Here is a 17,039-nt window from a genome sequence, read left to right as displayed (position 1 = left end):
TTTGTTTTGTATTCGGACTGGTATCAGGATCGCTTTCAAAATTTAATACGTCAAGGCTTCAACGATTTGATATTACGGAGCTTTAATATGTGTCTTATATATAGCCCACCCATTTACTGAACAAAATTCATAACTAATACTAATGTAATTTTTACCTGAATCCAGAAAACTTTGAGATGACAAGCTTATAAGTTTAGGAACATTCATTTTTCTTGAATACGAGATAATTTAAAATCTCTGCTTCTCCAAAATATGGGCCACTCTGGCACCTATCCCAGCTGGCTACGGGCGAGAGGCGGGAAGCAGAAGTCAAACCAAATTTCATTTTCCATTTCTATTCCATTTTCTAACCGCTTATTCCGTTATCGGGTCGCGGGCCAAGCTGGAGCCAATCCCAGCAGTCAATGGGCGAGAGGCAGGGGACACCCCGGACAAGCCGCCAGTTCATTGCAGGGCAACACAGAGACATACAACCAGCCACACACACACACTCACACCTACGGGCAATTTAGTGTCACCAATCAGCCTAGGCTGCATGTCTTTGGAGGTGGGAGGAAGCCGGAGAACCCGGAGAGAACCCATGCAGACACGGGGAGAACATGCAAACTCCTCACAGAATGGCCACAAGCCGGAGACGAACCTGCGACCATCTTGCTGTGAGGCAACAGTGCTTACCACTGCGCCACCGAGCCGCCCATTTCATTTTCCCTTAAAATGAAAAGGAAATTGGGAATTTTTCAGCCATGATTTCTTTCTGCAAATCTTCCTTTTAGGCATGCCACATTGCATTCCACCAAAAAGCCAGTGTAACCCATGCAGCATTTTCACTAGACTTGCTTGTGCATGTATAAATGGTGAAAAACTGCAAAAAGTCACAAGGGATTCATTCATTTACTGCTGTTCTCCATATTTACTGATGTTTGTCTCCTAGAAGCAGAATTTTGGCCCGGCACCTCAAAGACTTCCTCAAGTCCTCAGACCAACAACAAGAAAAGCTGTTGCAGTACTACTCCAGCATCCACTTATACCACAGTTATCCCCTCCAGCAGTTCACTACTTGAACTGGGCCTCTTCACCGTAGGTTGGACAGGTGAATGTGAAGGAGATGTTAAGCTGATCGTCCACCATCGCTCCAGCTCCCCCTTGCCTGTGTGCCACGACTCTGTAGCAAATGTTCATAATCTTTTAAGACTTGTGTGTCAGAGTAAGAAAGGTTGCACAGGCACACCGCGATGGGACAAAGGCAGAAACACGCTGAACGGTTACTGCTTCAGAGAAAGTGGCGCAGAGGCAGGGACCATCTGTGAGACACTGAAGGTCCAATGCACAGGTTGGTCTCCTGTCTGTGTATGTTGAGTGAGCATTTTGTCCTTACTTTTGCCTGTAGAAAATTACCTGACACCATAATTTATCATAGTGTGATTAACAACTGTTACCCCAACCACTAATGAAATACATAAAAATCAATATGGTCTAACAAATTAGACACTCGGTTCTTTTTTGTCTGGACTTAAGGGTTAGAAGAGTTGTTCTTGATCATATTTGTTCCCGTACAAAAAAAATAATTCAACCCAAAATAATGATTAATGGAGTCTGGGAACTTTGTTGACAGGTAAGAAATACAATATTTTATATATTTATTTTATTAAATATGGCATTTTAACTAACAATAATATGTCCATCTTTTACAAACTGGTGAAATCAGCTGAAGCAAAGAGTTCAAACTAATCTACTTTCCATTATTTCTTATGGGAAATATAGTTTCGATTTTCAAACAGTATTACAGAACAAATAATGTTCCACTGTACTACGCTTTTAAGCACCAATAATGCTATAACTGATTGATAATTAAGTCTATTCAGCTGAGTAGCTTCATTTTTTACTTCATTTTGTATCTTGCCCACCTAATCAAAAGTGAATAGAATGCCAGGACCATTCCTGCCTGTCCCTTTTCTCGGTTGCTTCAGCCACACATGTGGTATGCAACTTGAATACTGATGCACCACCTCAATCAGTGTCAACAAGGCACTCACTGAAAGCGTTCAATGCTACTGCGGGCTTATTTGTTCCTGTATGCCTGTCTGCATTTTTTCAGTTGAAGAACTCCCAGATTTATGGGGTCAGCTGCAGGCCCATAAAGTAATCACAGCTTTGCTCATCTGCGTGCTGCTGATCCTGTTGCTGATTCGCTTCACCAGACCTACTCTCAAAGCCTTGCAGAAGAGACGTGAGCACCCCCTCCCCCCAAACTCTTCCTCATAGGCACACACACACACACACACACACACACACATGTTTTTGCGCAATCAGTGTTTGACCTAAAACTTCTGATATTTTCAGATTAAGAGTGACCAGATGACAAATTGTGGACAAGAAAATCTGTTTGTCTTAAATCCAAGGATTCTCTCAGACAGATAATAGAATAGAATAGAAGCACAAAAGACTGCTGTGAGGACAGTTACACCGATGACATTAATCAGACACCGGGTACCATCCCAGTCACAAAAAGGATTGTCAAAGATATATTGTTGAATTTTTGAGAAGGGAAAATGGATCTAAGAAGGCAAGAACTCTGACTGGTTCTATCTGAATGAACGTGACCATATCCACTCGAGCACAGTCAGTTTTGTATGAAGAGATAATCTCCTCTCAGAGAACAGCAATTATGATGTTAACGTTTCTGAAATATTCTTATGGCCTTTACATGAATCTTCAGTTTGATTGATGGGTCATTGTTTTTCAGTATCAGACAGAAGGCAGAATCGCTGGATTGGACCTACACAGAGTCATAGCGGTGAGTCTCTCTCTCTCTCTCTTTCGCTCGCTCGCTCTCTCACACACACACATCACAAGGTATCCAATTAGAAGTCATCAATAAAACAAAATCACATTTAAGTAAAAGTTTCTCTAAAGTGTATGTAATCATTAGTTTGATATTTATTTTAGGAAAACTATATACAGTAATATTTTTCACCAAGAATATATGAGAATGTCATTGTGTAACTTTGGTCCAAGTGTTGCAGTCATTATGTTCTGTTGTACTTGAGGAGACAAACAGTTGTTTTGTGAGTTGTTTAGAGTTGCTTTGAAAGTTGTTTGGAAAAAACATCACACCGTAAAACCTCGGGTTTATGTCTCGTTTATTTATGTCTCTGACTCAGTGTCCTACCATCGAGGGAAAACTGCTGTTAAACGCGATGACGGAGAGAACAGAATATCCTACCCTGGTAAACACACACAAACGCACGCACATACACACGCAGTCATATAGTTAGAGTACTGCTCCTGTTTCAACAGTTAGAATACTGTTGAAATATCATGTGTTGTCTTATCAGCTCTGGAGGGACTGACATTCAGCGGCAGCAGAGAACCTTCATCCAACAGGAACAGTGCCTACAACGTCTGACACGCCTCGCCATCATTACCATCATCAACTGTTTCTGGAATGTGTCTCAGTGGAAGAATTCATACACCCTTGTTTCTTCAGGAATTTTTGCTAAGACATTATTCCAAGTCATATATAAATGGACTATATTTGAATGGACTGCATTTTATTATTAAAATATAAGTTATATATTATAATTGCTACTTGTAATATCTTATGGATAGTACTATAAACTCATTCTGGCAGGCTATAATAACTGAAAATTTAAATGAAACCAGGCGAAGTTACATTTTAAATTTTGAATCTCTGTCACTGCAGTTTGTTTTTAAAGGCTAGTTTTAGCATTTGGCGTCTGGTTTCTTTATTAATTGTACCAACTACAGTGGAAAGTCGGTCCTCGAACAAAAACAAAAAAGGAGATTAAAATGCCTCAGAAGTCGGAACAGATTTTTGGATAATAATGATATTGTTTGAGTGGGCTTTTTTCTAGATCAGACTATCAGATCCTCCCATTCTTTATTAGAAAATGTTTTTTCCTCGCTTTAAGCCAGGTTAACATTTACCCACTTCATCCAGTCTTTGTTTTCTATGAGGGTTGTCAAATCATGGCTTTCTCCCGGAAGAAGAGTAACAAAAGCCATACATTCCTGACTCAAGAAATTTGATTTCTTTTCATCTTTTCATTATCTGAGATATGTTTGACCTGATTTGCTGTTTTTTAAGTAGAAGTAGACGAAGGAAAAATATTACAAAGAAATGACAAAGAGGAGAGACTGAAAAATGAAGGTGGTTACTAAGTGCAGAGATGTGGTTTCCCTTGCCGTTGACACCGACATCCTGTTTGTGTTATTTCTGTTCTTTCCCCTACTCCCACGGATCGCTTCCTTGCAGGTTACATGTTTCCTCAAAACCCATCACATTGTAGCTGACAGTTACACAGTCACATTTTTTCTTTTTCTTTTATTGGTGTGTGTGTGTGTGAGTGGGTGGGTGTATGTATCAGGTATGAGATGATAATCTGGCCTCATTGCAAATGTCCAATCCAGAGAAACAATGACAGATGACTGCACATTACAGCTGCAGATTATCCAGCAGGGGGATTGGCATGGGGTCAGATATAGAGGAAGAGGAGAAGAAAGAGAAAAATATGGAATATACAAGCAGATGTGTAAATGTTAAAAGATAAAAGACTGGAGAAGAAGTTATTTAGGCACAATATTAGATTTTTTTTTCTTTGCAACTATTCTCTCATTTCAATTACTTCTCAGCAAAACAGAGATTCAGTTGTGTTAAAAATATGAATGGTAATAGATTTTGAACAATGAGCAATATTGCATCTATTTCAATCCGTAAAAGGTTTGCAGTACTGATTTTCTAGGTTGATTGGCTGGTACTCCCAGGCTGCAACAACAGCAATATTAGAATCCAGCACATCCATTCAAAGTGTGATGTCATGACATGTGTTTTCTTTTTATGAATTTCTCTCTCTTTCATCTAGCTCCAAGCCCATCTCACAGTCAGATCCATTGTCCTCTAAGCTCCTTCTGCTCTTATCCCCATGCACACGCACGTGCACACACAGACAAAAAACACACACACACACATAACTGTTAACAGCTGTTGCTTACATACATGTATATTCTGTATACAGCTGGTCCTCACTTAATGACGGAGTTACATTCTTAAGACCCCATCGCTAAACGAAACCCCCCGTTGACAGACAAAATGGCCGACATCTTTTGTGGTCAAATTAATTTTAATATTTGCATAGGTATAGGCCATTGATTCTGTACACATGTATTTAATCACTCACAACTCCGTAGCCAGTGTATTCCACTCTTCAAAATAGCGATTCCCAGACGCTCAACATACTTTAAAATTTTGGAAGGCCTGTCATAACTGTTGTTAAACAAGTACGTGAGTGCCATCTGTATACCTGTATATATAGTGTTTCTTAATATTGTTGTCTAAGGAAAGCAAATATATATTGTGAATAAAATAAGCCCAAGCACCGAACCCTGTGGAACTCCATATCTAAATTTTGTGTGCATAGAAGATTTATCATGAACACGAGATCTATCAGATAAATATGACCTAAACCAGTTCAAAACTGATTCTCTAACTCAAACTGAATGTTCCAGCCTCTGTAACAGAATCTGATGATCTATTGTATCAAAGGCTGCAGAGATCAAATATTATAAGCACACAGAGATAAGATTAGATGCTATTTAAAAGGTCATATATGACTTGAACGAATGCTGGCTGTCTCTGTGCTATGATGAGCTCTGAAACCTGACTGAAAAACCTCAAATAATTCACAGAGCAGGCTGGCAACTGCTTTATCATAAAACTGGTAGGTTCAAAATTGGCCTATCTTGAGCTAACATGTCAGGATCTTGTTGTTTTTTTGAGAAGAGGTTTAATGACTGCTGTTTTAAAAGACTGGAGTACATAGTTTGTCAATAAGGAATGATTAATTATATTTAGCAATGTGATACTAATTGAGGGGAAGACTTCTTTAAATAGTTTAGTTGGGACTAGGTATAAGAGACAAGTGTATGGTTTAGATATAGCAATTGTTGAACTTTGCTATATAATGTTGCTGCAGGTTGATGGGGGTGAAACTATCCAAATAACCATCAAGAGTAACGGTCGTATCTCTAAGTCCATTGATGATGGACTTAGATGACGGATGTAGAAGATGATGAATGTCGCCCCAAATAGATTTGATTTTGTCCATGAAGAACATCGTTGCAGAATGCATTCTTTGAAAGATATAACTCTTGAGACAGGACACGTGTGTGTGTGTGTGTGTGTGTGTGTGTGTGTGTGTGTGTGTGTGTGTGCGTGTGTGTAGGCATCATCCTGCTGAGGTCATCTCTGTCTCTGATCACATCCCCCTGCTCACCTACTCGTCAGTCTTCACTTTATCTAAACTACTCTCACCATGTTCCTATTGGTTTAAACAGAAATGCTGACCACAATGAGGAATCTACATGTAGATTATTTCAATTAAATCTGAGCCACCCTCCACATAGCCAGTTTGTAGTGTACCTACCTTCACACAGCATATTCGAGAGGGAGATAAAGAGCAGGAAGCAAACCCTACAACAAAAATGAGATTCAAGTAAAGGGAGGAGGGACATAGCAGAGTGAAGCGGATTATTTAATGCTTTATACTGTAAATAATCTGGCACAGAGAGGGAGGGAAGGGAGACTGAGGAGGTTTATAGCAACAGTAGAGCAGAGAATTAGAGGCAAAAATTGTAAATGAGTCTTAGTTTTTTTATTTTATTATTTTTGTATAATTTTTTGTGGGAAGTGTTTTTTTAAACCGACTTCACAAAATGTGACAAGGAAAGGATATAATCTGGAACTGAAATAAACAGACCCGGGTGAGTATAAGAATCTGCATGTGCATATGTATGTGTGTGTGTACTTATAAAAATTATAAACAAAATACCGACCCCCTCGGCACCAGGACTATTTCATCACCAGTTTTGGTAAATGTATCTGTAATCTGATAATGTCTTGTTTTCTGTAACTGCAACAAAGGCTCGACTCACCCAAATCTTCATCTTGCCCACCCACTCAAAAGTGAAGAAAAATATATTTTGTTTTTTGAGCTCATGTTAAAAAATACTATAATATATCTAATATAATAGGGAGGGTGAACAGACAAACTGATATATTCTGTTATATATAATAAATATATTAGTTCATATAATATATATAATAGAATATATCTGGACCATTCCTGGCTTCCAAGTGACAGTGTGACTCCAAGGTCATTCACTTGCTCTTCTTATACTGTCCGATAGGCAGAACTTGATCTGTAGCAGATACAGTATCTCCAGCCCATTGAGAGTGAGTTGGTGAGTTGAACTTCCCCCCTAACTGTAACCTGGAAGAGACAGAACAAACAAGCAACCCAGAAATGAACACACCTCCATTGAGTAGGGAACCAGTTATCTGACTCTCTTTGCTTCAGTTACTCACCTCTCCACAAAATGTTATCAAAATCTTCCCATGGCTTTTTGAGCAATCCTGCTGAGAGACAAAAACATGACCGGCACGGCTGAAGTTTCAAACATTTGGTACTGAAAATTCAACTGGATGAGAATTCCTAACGCAGGTATCATGTTGATGGCAGAGTGGTTTTCATGTAATACTGTGTCGCATCAGGTCTGAAGGGATGGCAGATGCCAGCTGAGCCCCTGACGACAGTGGTAAAGAAGAGGAGTCGGCATGCTGCTGCTGCTGTTTTGGATTATCACAGAATGTACGTCTCTACTCTTGGATGTTTCTGTCTGTGGAATGTTAGGGAGTTAAAATAGGATGAACCGCCTCATATCTGTTTCGGGAGATCTTCATCCCGACGTTGTTGTTTCATCGCTTAATTCTCCTACAGTGTTTTCCATGGTGCACCTTTTTCTTTAAAGACTTGTTCGGTTTTAAAACATTGAAAATGTTCTGCAATCAGTAATGAATAATATCTAGAACGGTTTCTAAAAAACAAAATCTGTACTACAAATCGGAAACTGAATGTTTTTCATGCAGTGGAAAGAGTTTTGATTGGTCCATTTGTTCCATATAGACTTTTGTTTTTCCTGATTTTGTGAAGTTTTTTGTAAATATGTTGCCAATTGTTTCCAATGCATGTAATATACGGCGATAAACTGTAATTGCTTATTGGGCCCAGATTTGCTCCAAAGACCATTTTAATACTTGTTTGTGCTGAAAGCATTATGCTTTATTTATACATTTTGGTCTACCTCCTCCCTCTCCTCTCTCCCGTTTTATAATATCAGTACCTGCATCCCTCCTGCAGCCTCCTCTCTCTCCCTCCCTGCCCATCCACATGTCGGTCGTCCCTCCTCCCTGGCAATTCCTCCCTGTAATCCAGGCAGAGCTGGGCCCTCTTTTCTCCAACTCCAGTCCCTTCTCCTTCTCCCGTAGCCTATTCATGGTGCCTACGCACAGCAAGGCATCCAGAATAGGCCTCCGAGCTTCATTTGGCCCTTACTCAGTTACACAGGTAAGAGGACGGTGTGTGACAGATGACATTTATGGCTGAGTTGACCGATAAACGGTGTGCACTACAAACTCCATGCCTCTTTGTCTTTTCACAGCTTTTATCAGAGTCTGGTCTCCAACTCTCTTCCCATCTGTCCGCCTCCCTCCTCTCAGAACATGTGCAGAGAGAGAGGGACAAAAGAGGACAGGAGAGGTTCAGGGTGAGGACACTTTTCCACAAGCAGGGTGACACCAGCACCCAGAAGACCTGCATCACACTGCATGCCTTCAAGGAGACAGAGGAGCACAAGGTGTCCTGTATGGCGGAGGTGAGACTCAGCTGCTCAATTTACTGTCCTTTGTCTTTCTCTCGCTTTGACTTCATCATTTCCGTTTTCTGCCATTTATTTGTCCATTTATTTGTCCCATTTCCCAGCCTCCTTTAGGAGTCTGCATGGTCACTTTGACACTGCCGAATGAGTGGTACAAGGATCAACACCCTAGCCAGTTTCACCAGGTTATCAACAAGAGGCACATTAGCATCCACTCTCATGCTAATGTACAGAAAGGGGAAAGGCAGCGGGGCGGACATCGCGGCTACATAGTCCACCACCACCACACAAATTCATCTTCATGGAGGTGAGATATTCAAGCTAAAGAATCAATATCACTATAAAGTTCCTTTGGTGTCCTCATCAGAATCATTCAGTCATCATGACTGGCCAAGTATTTGCACACATATTTAAGTCTCTTTAAATATTAATAATAAAATATTAATTTTACAACAATTCTTTTCATTAAATGTACATGATTTTCGGTTCTGTTCTAGGTTTCTGCCTGTTAAAGGGAAGATTTCCTTGACTCGGTCTCCAAAGTGCTTGCTCTTGTGAGACTAGTTGGTTTCTATGTTTCCCTGCTGCACCTGTAAAGTGCCTTGAGATAACTTTCTGTTATGATCTGGTGCTATAGAAATACAAATGAATTGAATTGCGCTTTTTTTTTATCAGTTATCTTTGTTAGACTAATTTACTTATTTTTATTCAGATACCATTCAGATGTTCATGGGAACACATTCATGGATGTCCCACAGGCCCAGAGATACCCACAGGGCACCATGAGAAACCAGGTACAGCTTTACTACTCCTTCTTCGAGACACTGGATGACCTTGAGCTGAAAATACAAGGGTATGTGGACATCAGGAACCAAGAGACCTTTTGCATCGCTATCTGAAAAATCCCTCCATTCTGTCCCTTTTAAAATATGTGTTGATCTCCTCTTGCCTCCAAACCACCGTCCAGATGTGGGGAGGACAGAACAGCTCAGTCCCAGAGGCAGCTATTTCATATTAAAGCAGTGACACTGAGGGAAGAGGAGAACGAAAGAGGAGAGAGCACGACCAAAGAAGAAGAACCCTGTTTCAATGGGCAGGAAGAAGAGGAACTTCACTTGGATTCCCATGTCATGATTCGCTATCATAGAGGCCTTGTTCTGATAGGACGGTCAGTCAGGGTGTCTGTGAATCTTCGAGCCAACTTTAGTGCAGACATTGTTGTAATAAGGTAAGAACATAAAAAAATATCAGTTCAATGCTTTATCACAACCTGGAAATTCTTGTCGCTTTAAATTGGATGTCTGCGTGTCTTTAGGCTGAAGGTTAAGACTGGTTTGATTTCTGTGGTGGAGCAGAGAAGTCTGACCTCTGAGCTTTGGGCAGTGATCCTGGAAAAAAGTCAAGGCTCCAAATATGACATGGTGTCCATCTTCTGCCACAAACAGAGCAGCATCAAGCACACAAAGTAGGTCAAGCCTTTGAGTCCACCTCAGTTCTGTAGAAAGAGGACAGGCAAGCTAATCCAAGTTTCAGTTTCAGACTCCAGTGTTTGTTCATGTGTAGCCTTGTTTGCATTGAAAATAATCTTGATTAGTTACTGCAGCCATTGTTTCACAATTTGTTGACATCTGCATGTGTGTCCTTTTATTGCAAATGACCATTCTTTATTAAAGTTATGAAGGCAGAATGTCTGATCCAGTAGCTGAGGCAGTTAGGACCGTCGACACTGAAGACTGAGCCAAAGGATGTTGCTGAAAGACACAAGAATGAGACATTTTGGTCATATGTATGTAGCCAGCTTACAACCAGGAGATTTTAATATCTAATATCAGAGGCAGAAAATGAATAGGAAATGTGTTCAAAATGATCAAATAATTTAAGATCAGAGAGGCTTATCTTCCAAGTCGAGAATGAGATTAAATGTCATGTAACAGTTTAGTATATTAGTGTATATTATATCATATTATATTAGTGGACATAAACATAGGCTGCATGGAGGACTACTGTGCAGTCTCTGTAATGGGTTTATGGTGCCAAGGTGACAGTAAGAGCACTTCTTTCACTCATCTCTACTGCACTGCAGTCCCACTCTTCTCCAGCAGGTGGTGTGTCTGTCAGTGTATGGCATCAAAGAGAACTTCGGCGTTGCCATGGCGGTGCATGCTAACTGGTGGGTGGAGTACTCCAGCCGTAGTAACCTGCTATCACCACACAGGGCAGCAACAAGCATCTTCTCATTTGCTGACAGGCACATCTTTGGAATTTCTCCCATTACAGAGGTGCTTGCTTCATTCATTCATTCATTCATTCATTCATTCATTCATTTGTCAACTGCTGTATCTGTAATCATTTGTTTTGTAGTATCACAAATCTTTGATTTAATTGGAATTGTTGATTACATATTGATTCTGTGTTTTCTGATTCTTTCTTATCAGAGCAACACAATCATCAACACTGCCATACTGACCAACCAGCTGGTGTCGCTTCCTGTCATTGTGGTGGCCATAAGTCATGATAGGAAGGCGTCAGACGTTACCTCTGCAGTCACGTGTCACTCGACCAATGAGAGCTGTGTCAAGGTTTGCTGCAGATGAAAGCATCAGTGACATAAACTGAATGTAATGTAAAGGTAGCAACACAAAACATCAGTCAAATACATACATGAATTATCCTTCTGTTCAAAGGTGACATTTGCCACCAAATAGCTATTTCTTATTGAAGACCTGCTGTGTCTGATGCTCAACTTAAAGGGATCCCTTTAGACCCAAATCGGTCTAAAAATACAATCATATACCTCTACTAGTAGTATGACAGTTGTACGACGCCGGTGAAGTGTGCAATGGGCGTGTCAGGCGAGTATAGTGTAGAGGTGGGATGCACCAGGGATCAGCTCTGAGCCCATTTTTGTTTGCCATGGTGATGAACAGACTAACAGATTCAGTAAGATAGGAATCCCTTTGGAATATGATGTTTGCAGATGACATTGTGATCTGCAGGGAGAGCAGAGGAAAGAGGAAAATTTAGAGAAGTTGTGATCCTTCCGTGTGATCCTACAGTGCGTGTCCAAAATAATTGGAGTCTTCGCCACTTGTCTGTCTTCTGTCCTCAGGTGTCCAGCGACTGCTCCACTCTCTATGTGGACGGCAGTGAATCGGGATTGGGTGACACTTGTGCAATGGTGGAGTTTTTTCTGGGTACACTCCGCGGCTCTGTGTGTCTGGAAGTGTGGGTTCCCTCTGTGCCCCTGCGAATGTCCTTGGCAGACCCTGTCCTCAATATCATCCATGGTTGGACCCACTTTACAGAAAAAGGGTAGGAGACAGCTCCAGTGTGACATCTCTGTGGTCTATTGAGCCTCTTCACAGGCTTTTGGATACAGTATTTAACTCAATGTATTCCCTGGTGACCATATTTGTGTTGTTGTGTTGTGGGGAACGTGCACAAGATGTGCATGCACATGGGATCGTGCGTCCCTGTGTCTGCGCTCTCTTCCCCGTCAAGGTGACGAGGAAGCTGAGCCAAAAGGCGGAGCTCTCCATTTACCGGTCGATCTCCGTTCCTACCCTCACCTGTGGTCGCGAGCTTTGGGTAGTGACCGAAAGAACAAGGTCTGAAATGAGTTTCCTCCGTAGGGGGGCTGGGCTCTCCTGTAGAGATCGGGTGAGACGCTCCGTCATCTGCGAGAAGGGGCGAGTCCAGCCGCTGAGAGCAGCCAGCTGACGTGGCTCAGGCATCTTATTTAGGCGGCAGGGGGGGCGCCTCGCTGGAGGGATGGATGATTCAAAACATTTTTATTCCGTCCTGGGTTTATTCGCGGATCATCATACCGTGTGTTCATTGGCAGATGGAGCTGAATGTGTGTGTGTGTGTGTGTGGAGACACGCCCCCCTGATTGCACTCCGCACGTCCAGATCTCTCTGTGTCTCCTGCATGAGTTGAAGAATAAGAGCAGAGTGGATGAAGTTAACTTTTCGTGGTTTAGAGCGTTTCTGACAGAGCGGTTTGATACAGAAATGACAGACGATGTCCTGCAGCATCTGTTTGCTCTTTTGACCAAAGACTGGCACCGATATTTCATACAAGTGTTTTGGAACTGCATTAACTTGTGGAAAAAGGTTATAATATGGGACCTTTAACAAAATATTATTTTTCCTAATTATCTCTTTTTTATCTGTAGAATTTCTTAGCTTCACAGATATGTGAAATTATTTTGAACCACTGAATCTGGATCATCATAGCTGCATACCGGTAGCAGTGTCATACCCGTCTCTGTTACCGTTCTGTGACCCAATACATGTTGATCCCCTCTAAATATAGAGTTTAATCTCCCAGACCTGGATTATGATCTGGAGCTGGACACAATTGTGCATAGTGGTGGGACATCATGAGTTGTGTCCATACTTGTATATTTTTATTTTGCTTATTATTATCTTTCATGATATTGTGAACATGTTTATAATAAAAGCCTGTCTGAGCATATTGAAGAAAATGAAAAGGAGATCCAGAATGTGGATCTGCTCAAGATCATCCATGACATCAACTCTTTGAATTTAGTCCTTGGTTTGTGTCCTGTCTCCCCAGGTGTGTGCCGGTATTCCAGCGCACCTCAATCCAGGTTCTGGCTCAATTCACAGCTCAGGACTCCCACTCTGGAACCACACACCTCCTGGACTCATCTGATTGGTTCATGGACATTACTGAGCTGGTTCTTAGCTCACTGAGAATAGAAGACCCTCGAGTGGTCTCCCTCGACATTCACAACAATCTGGTTGGTTTACAGCCAGGAAAGACATCGATCTACGTAAGTGATTAATGGGAAACGGTTATCATCAGTGACTGAGCATCATCATCATCGTCATCATCATTATCATCTCTCTGTCTCTCATAGGTCATCTCTGAGCAGTGGGATGGCATGCTGGGCAGATGTGACATTACTGTGATCTCTGAGCCGGTCACCCCTGGAGATCTATCGGTTCAAGTGGTCGGTGGCCTCGGTATGTCACTCTCTGCAAGTCCCGCCCACCCTGCCCTCATAACGGCAACGGTGACAGCCTACAACTCCCTATACAACCTGCGGCAGGTGAGAGGAATATTGCTTTCTGCTGTCATGCATGAAGTACAATTATAATACGCACTGCCCAATCAAAGAAAGTCACATACTCATATTTTGTTGGCTCACATTTACATTTGATTTTTGCACCCATTCACTGTAGCACCGTAGCATCCACTGTACTATTGTACAATGTCACAATATTTGTTTTATTGTCCAGAGTTACATAAATGTTTTTAAAATATCTTGTGTTGATGATCGGAAAGTCAGGCCACCGCATGAAGTCTTCTTTAGCTCAAAGATTCTCAATTACCGGTACATAATTATGGGTTATAGTCTGGCCCAATCTGTGTGAGTTGAGTTGAGCCTACAGAAATGGAAAACTGTAATTCATTCACAGACTTTTCCACCTGAGGAAACATTTATCACACAGGCTTGGCCTGTAGGCACAAGGCATGATGGGTCACCTGCCTCTCATTGTACCACCAAACACTCCAGAACAGGATACATCTGGACCCAGACCACATGAATCTGTAACCACGCTGCAGATATTCAAGGGCATGGCTCTCTGTTGATAAGCAGCAGAGACATAAATTTAACTTTCAGTTTTAATTCTGCTGCTCATCTAACCTAAATTTGCAGAATTTCCCACCAATCAATAAAGTATTCTGATTCTGAAACGCTTATATGTTGCCTTTCTCTTTTACTTTTTTTTGTGAAAAATAAGGGTACAAAGGTAAAACTTTATTCAGGATTTGGATTTGTATGATGCCTGGATGGTGTTACATTCATGAGACAAATATTTTTTTTTCAAAATCCCTTTGAAATGTTTGTTAATATTGCACACAATGGAGCTTCAATGTTTATGGAATTTGACACAGTCGTGGGGGGTGGGGGCGTTAATCTCAATACAGAATTTCATCCAGATCAGATCCAAAATGAGGTCAGGAAAGAATATTCCATTTTAACATTGAAACCCCCATTTACGGATTAAAAAATCAACTCTGATTCACTTTTACTTTTCATGGTTGGTGTATAAAGATATGAAGAACAATTTAGAACTTTTTGATGATGATCCAGATCAATATGTGGATGATGTACATCAAATTACGAGGGGTATGAGGTCTGCAATCTCTGAGTGCTTTTCTCATGTTTTTATTCGCATTTTATTTTAAGCCACATTTCCCCCAAACCTTTCCACACACAGTAAACCAGTTTCTGAACTGACTCTTGCTGTTTTGGGATTTTTTTGTTGTTTTGGTTTTAAAAAAATAATATGGTGACAAATTTAATTTAGATTCATTCTGTGAACATCGCCTTCCTGAGCATTCCTTGCTTGCCCATATATGTTTATATAAAGCATCAGTAAGTAACAGTTAATAAGGAAATGGCTTCTGAAATCAAATGACCTTTTCCTTCATACCCTGTGTGTTTCTACAGGAGGCATCAATCAGCATCTTGCTCCAGTTCAGTGATGACACCGCTTTCCCACTCTCATCCTTCGATGACCTTCCTTATCATCTGCGTCTCTCGTCCTTGTCTGAGACTGTGGTCGTTGTGACACCTGGACCCAACCAACGCATCTTTGCTCAAGGTGACGGTGGTGGACCTTTACTGCTCGCAGAGCTTCTTGTTTCAACTTGCACCGACCAGCCAACCACCTCTCATGCTGTCAGTGATTATGGCAGGGATTGGACAGACACGGAAGGAGACAGGATGAGGATGTTGGCGAAAGGATCTGGTTGGCTAAGAGTCAACCTCGAACTTGGCTTAATGCCTCTAGTTCGGGGTAAAATTGTTGATGGGGAGTACTTTGAATATGACATTACAGACAGTGACATCTATGTATCAAACTTTGACAGTGATGAAGTTGGTACTGTAGGCGTTGACTACAACGGGAAAATAATTAATAGAAACTCGAATAGGGTGGAGAATGCTTGGATGGTCAGTCAGGACAACCTAGAAAGAACTGAGCAGAGTCAGGAGGACGTTTCTGTATATTTCTCCCCGAGCCAGGAGAAAAAAGTAGAGGGGGAGGAGGAGGAACGACAAGGAACTCAAGAGTTGGAGGTTGGTGTGGGTGCTGTCCTCTCTCTGCTCTGTCTCTCTGCTGTCCTCTTCTTGGCAAACTGCATTCCCTCTGCCCTGCAAGACAGAAGGGCAAACCAAATGGAAGAAAGGGAAGTAACAGTCGAGAAAGGTGCCAACGACAAGGAGTTAGAAGAAAGGAAGATGATGGAGGTGGAAGACGGCACGGCAGAGCAAAGGAGGAAGGCAGGCGGTGAAGTCGGGATAAAGGATAAACTGGAGGAGGAGAACCATCAGAATGATTTTAAAGAAGCAGAGTTCAGTTGCTGTTAAATTATATGCAGGGATTTCAATGCAAATCAGGGTTTCCTTAGACAGAAGGATGACAAGAAGGAGAAGTGATGTTATGGTAAAATGCTATCACCTTGTTCAGTACTATATTACAACACTAGATATACCACAGGAGGGTACTTAGAGCATCGTTTGGCAGGCTTCAACGCCATTTTATATGTAGGTACCAAGCCTAGTGGTTTGGTTGACAGACTGTCGGTGATTTGGTTTCTGTGATTCAAAAAAACAACAACCTGTCATCAAGAGTAAAGTCCGACAATGTCACATTGTATTGTGGACTGGAGTTTGACTAGTGGTGTCTCCCCCTGCTGGTCATTAGGAAGAAGGTTTAAAGGTTCCATATGATGAAAAACTCACTTTTCCCATGTTTTTACACTGTTATGGTGATTCTGGGTCCTCAAAACAGCTAAATAAACCATCCCGTCAATCCTGCGTAGTTTGGGTAGGTCTGTAATCACCTCCTGAAACGCGTCTGGAAGAAATCCCTCTCGGCTTGAAGTCAAGCCGGGGAAAGTACACAAGATGGGCGTGCAAGTGCGTCCCTGTGTCTGCGCTCTCTTCACCGTCATGGTGAAGAGGAAGCTGAGCCGAAAGCCAAATTGCTCCATTTACCGGCCGATCTCCATTCCTACCCTCACCCAAGATCCCGGGCACAATACGCCTAAAATGAGCTTCCTCCATAGGCTGGCCCGGCTCTCACTCAGAGACAGGGTGGGACGCTTCGTCATCCAGGAGGAGAAGTGGCCGGGGAGAGGAGAATATTGTTATTATTGGCAGGATATGTCTATTTATTGCTGCGATGATTAATAACAGCCGACCCCCTGAATGCTGTAACCTCGTAAAACTCAACACAGACGAGGACTGAATCCGTCAGGCC

At 41.7% G+C, this 17,039-nt stretch overlaps 1 protein-coding gene across 1 annotated transcript; it reads left to right on the top strand.

Annotated features, from left to right (window-relative positions):
* Positions 1 to 1,923: 1,923 nt before the first annotated feature.
* tmem132a (transmembrane protein 132A) lies at positions 1,924 to 16,827 on the top strand. The gene is made up of 17 exons (XM_068750980.1): positions 1,924 to 1,978; positions 2,096 to 2,227; positions 3,162 to 3,227; positions 3,336 to 3,400; positions 8,217 to 8,423; positions 8,518 to 8,730; positions 8,838 to 9,005; positions 9,498 to 9,567; positions 9,682 to 9,961; positions 10,049 to 10,198; positions 10,817 to 11,012; positions 11,169 to 11,312; positions 11,843 to 12,045; positions 13,315 to 13,534; positions 13,622 to 13,813; positions 15,224 to 16,128; positions 16,662 to 16,827. The coding sequence occupies exons 1-17, from the start codon at positions 1,924 to 1,926 to the stop codon at positions 16,825 to 16,827; spliced, it is 3,432 nt and encodes a 1,143-aa protein (XP_068607081.1).
* The last annotated feature ends 212 nt before the right edge of the window (positions 16,828 to 17,039 follow it).

This window comes from Brachionichthys hirsutus, chromosome 17 (assembly GCF_040956055.1).
Source record: "Brachionichthys hirsutus isolate HB-005 chromosome 17, CSIRO-AGI_Bhir_v1, whole genome shotgun sequence".
Classification (NCBI taxonomy): domain Eukaryota; kingdom Metazoa; phylum Chordata; class Actinopteri; order Lophiiformes; family Brachionichthyidae; genus Brachionichthys; species Brachionichthys hirsutus.
This window is presented reverse-complemented; position numbering and strand designations above follow the sequence as displayed.

What these genes read in the sequence shown, in the direction of transcription:
- tmem132a (XM_068750980.1), top strand. Translation starts at nt 1,924, where the DNA reads ATGCCAGGACCATTCCTGCCTGTCCCTTTTCTCGGTTGCTTCAGCCAC. An exon ending in GCAGACATTGTTGTAATAAG is followed by an intron (nt 9,962 to 10,048) that starts GTAAGAACATAA and finishes GCGTGTCTTTAG; the next exon opens with GCTGAAGGTTAAGACTGGTT. An exon ending in CCAATGAGAGCTGTGTCAAG is followed by an intron (nt 11,313 to 11,842) that starts GTTTGCTGCAGA and finishes TTCTGTCCTCAG; the next exon opens with GTGTCCAGCGACTGCTCCAC.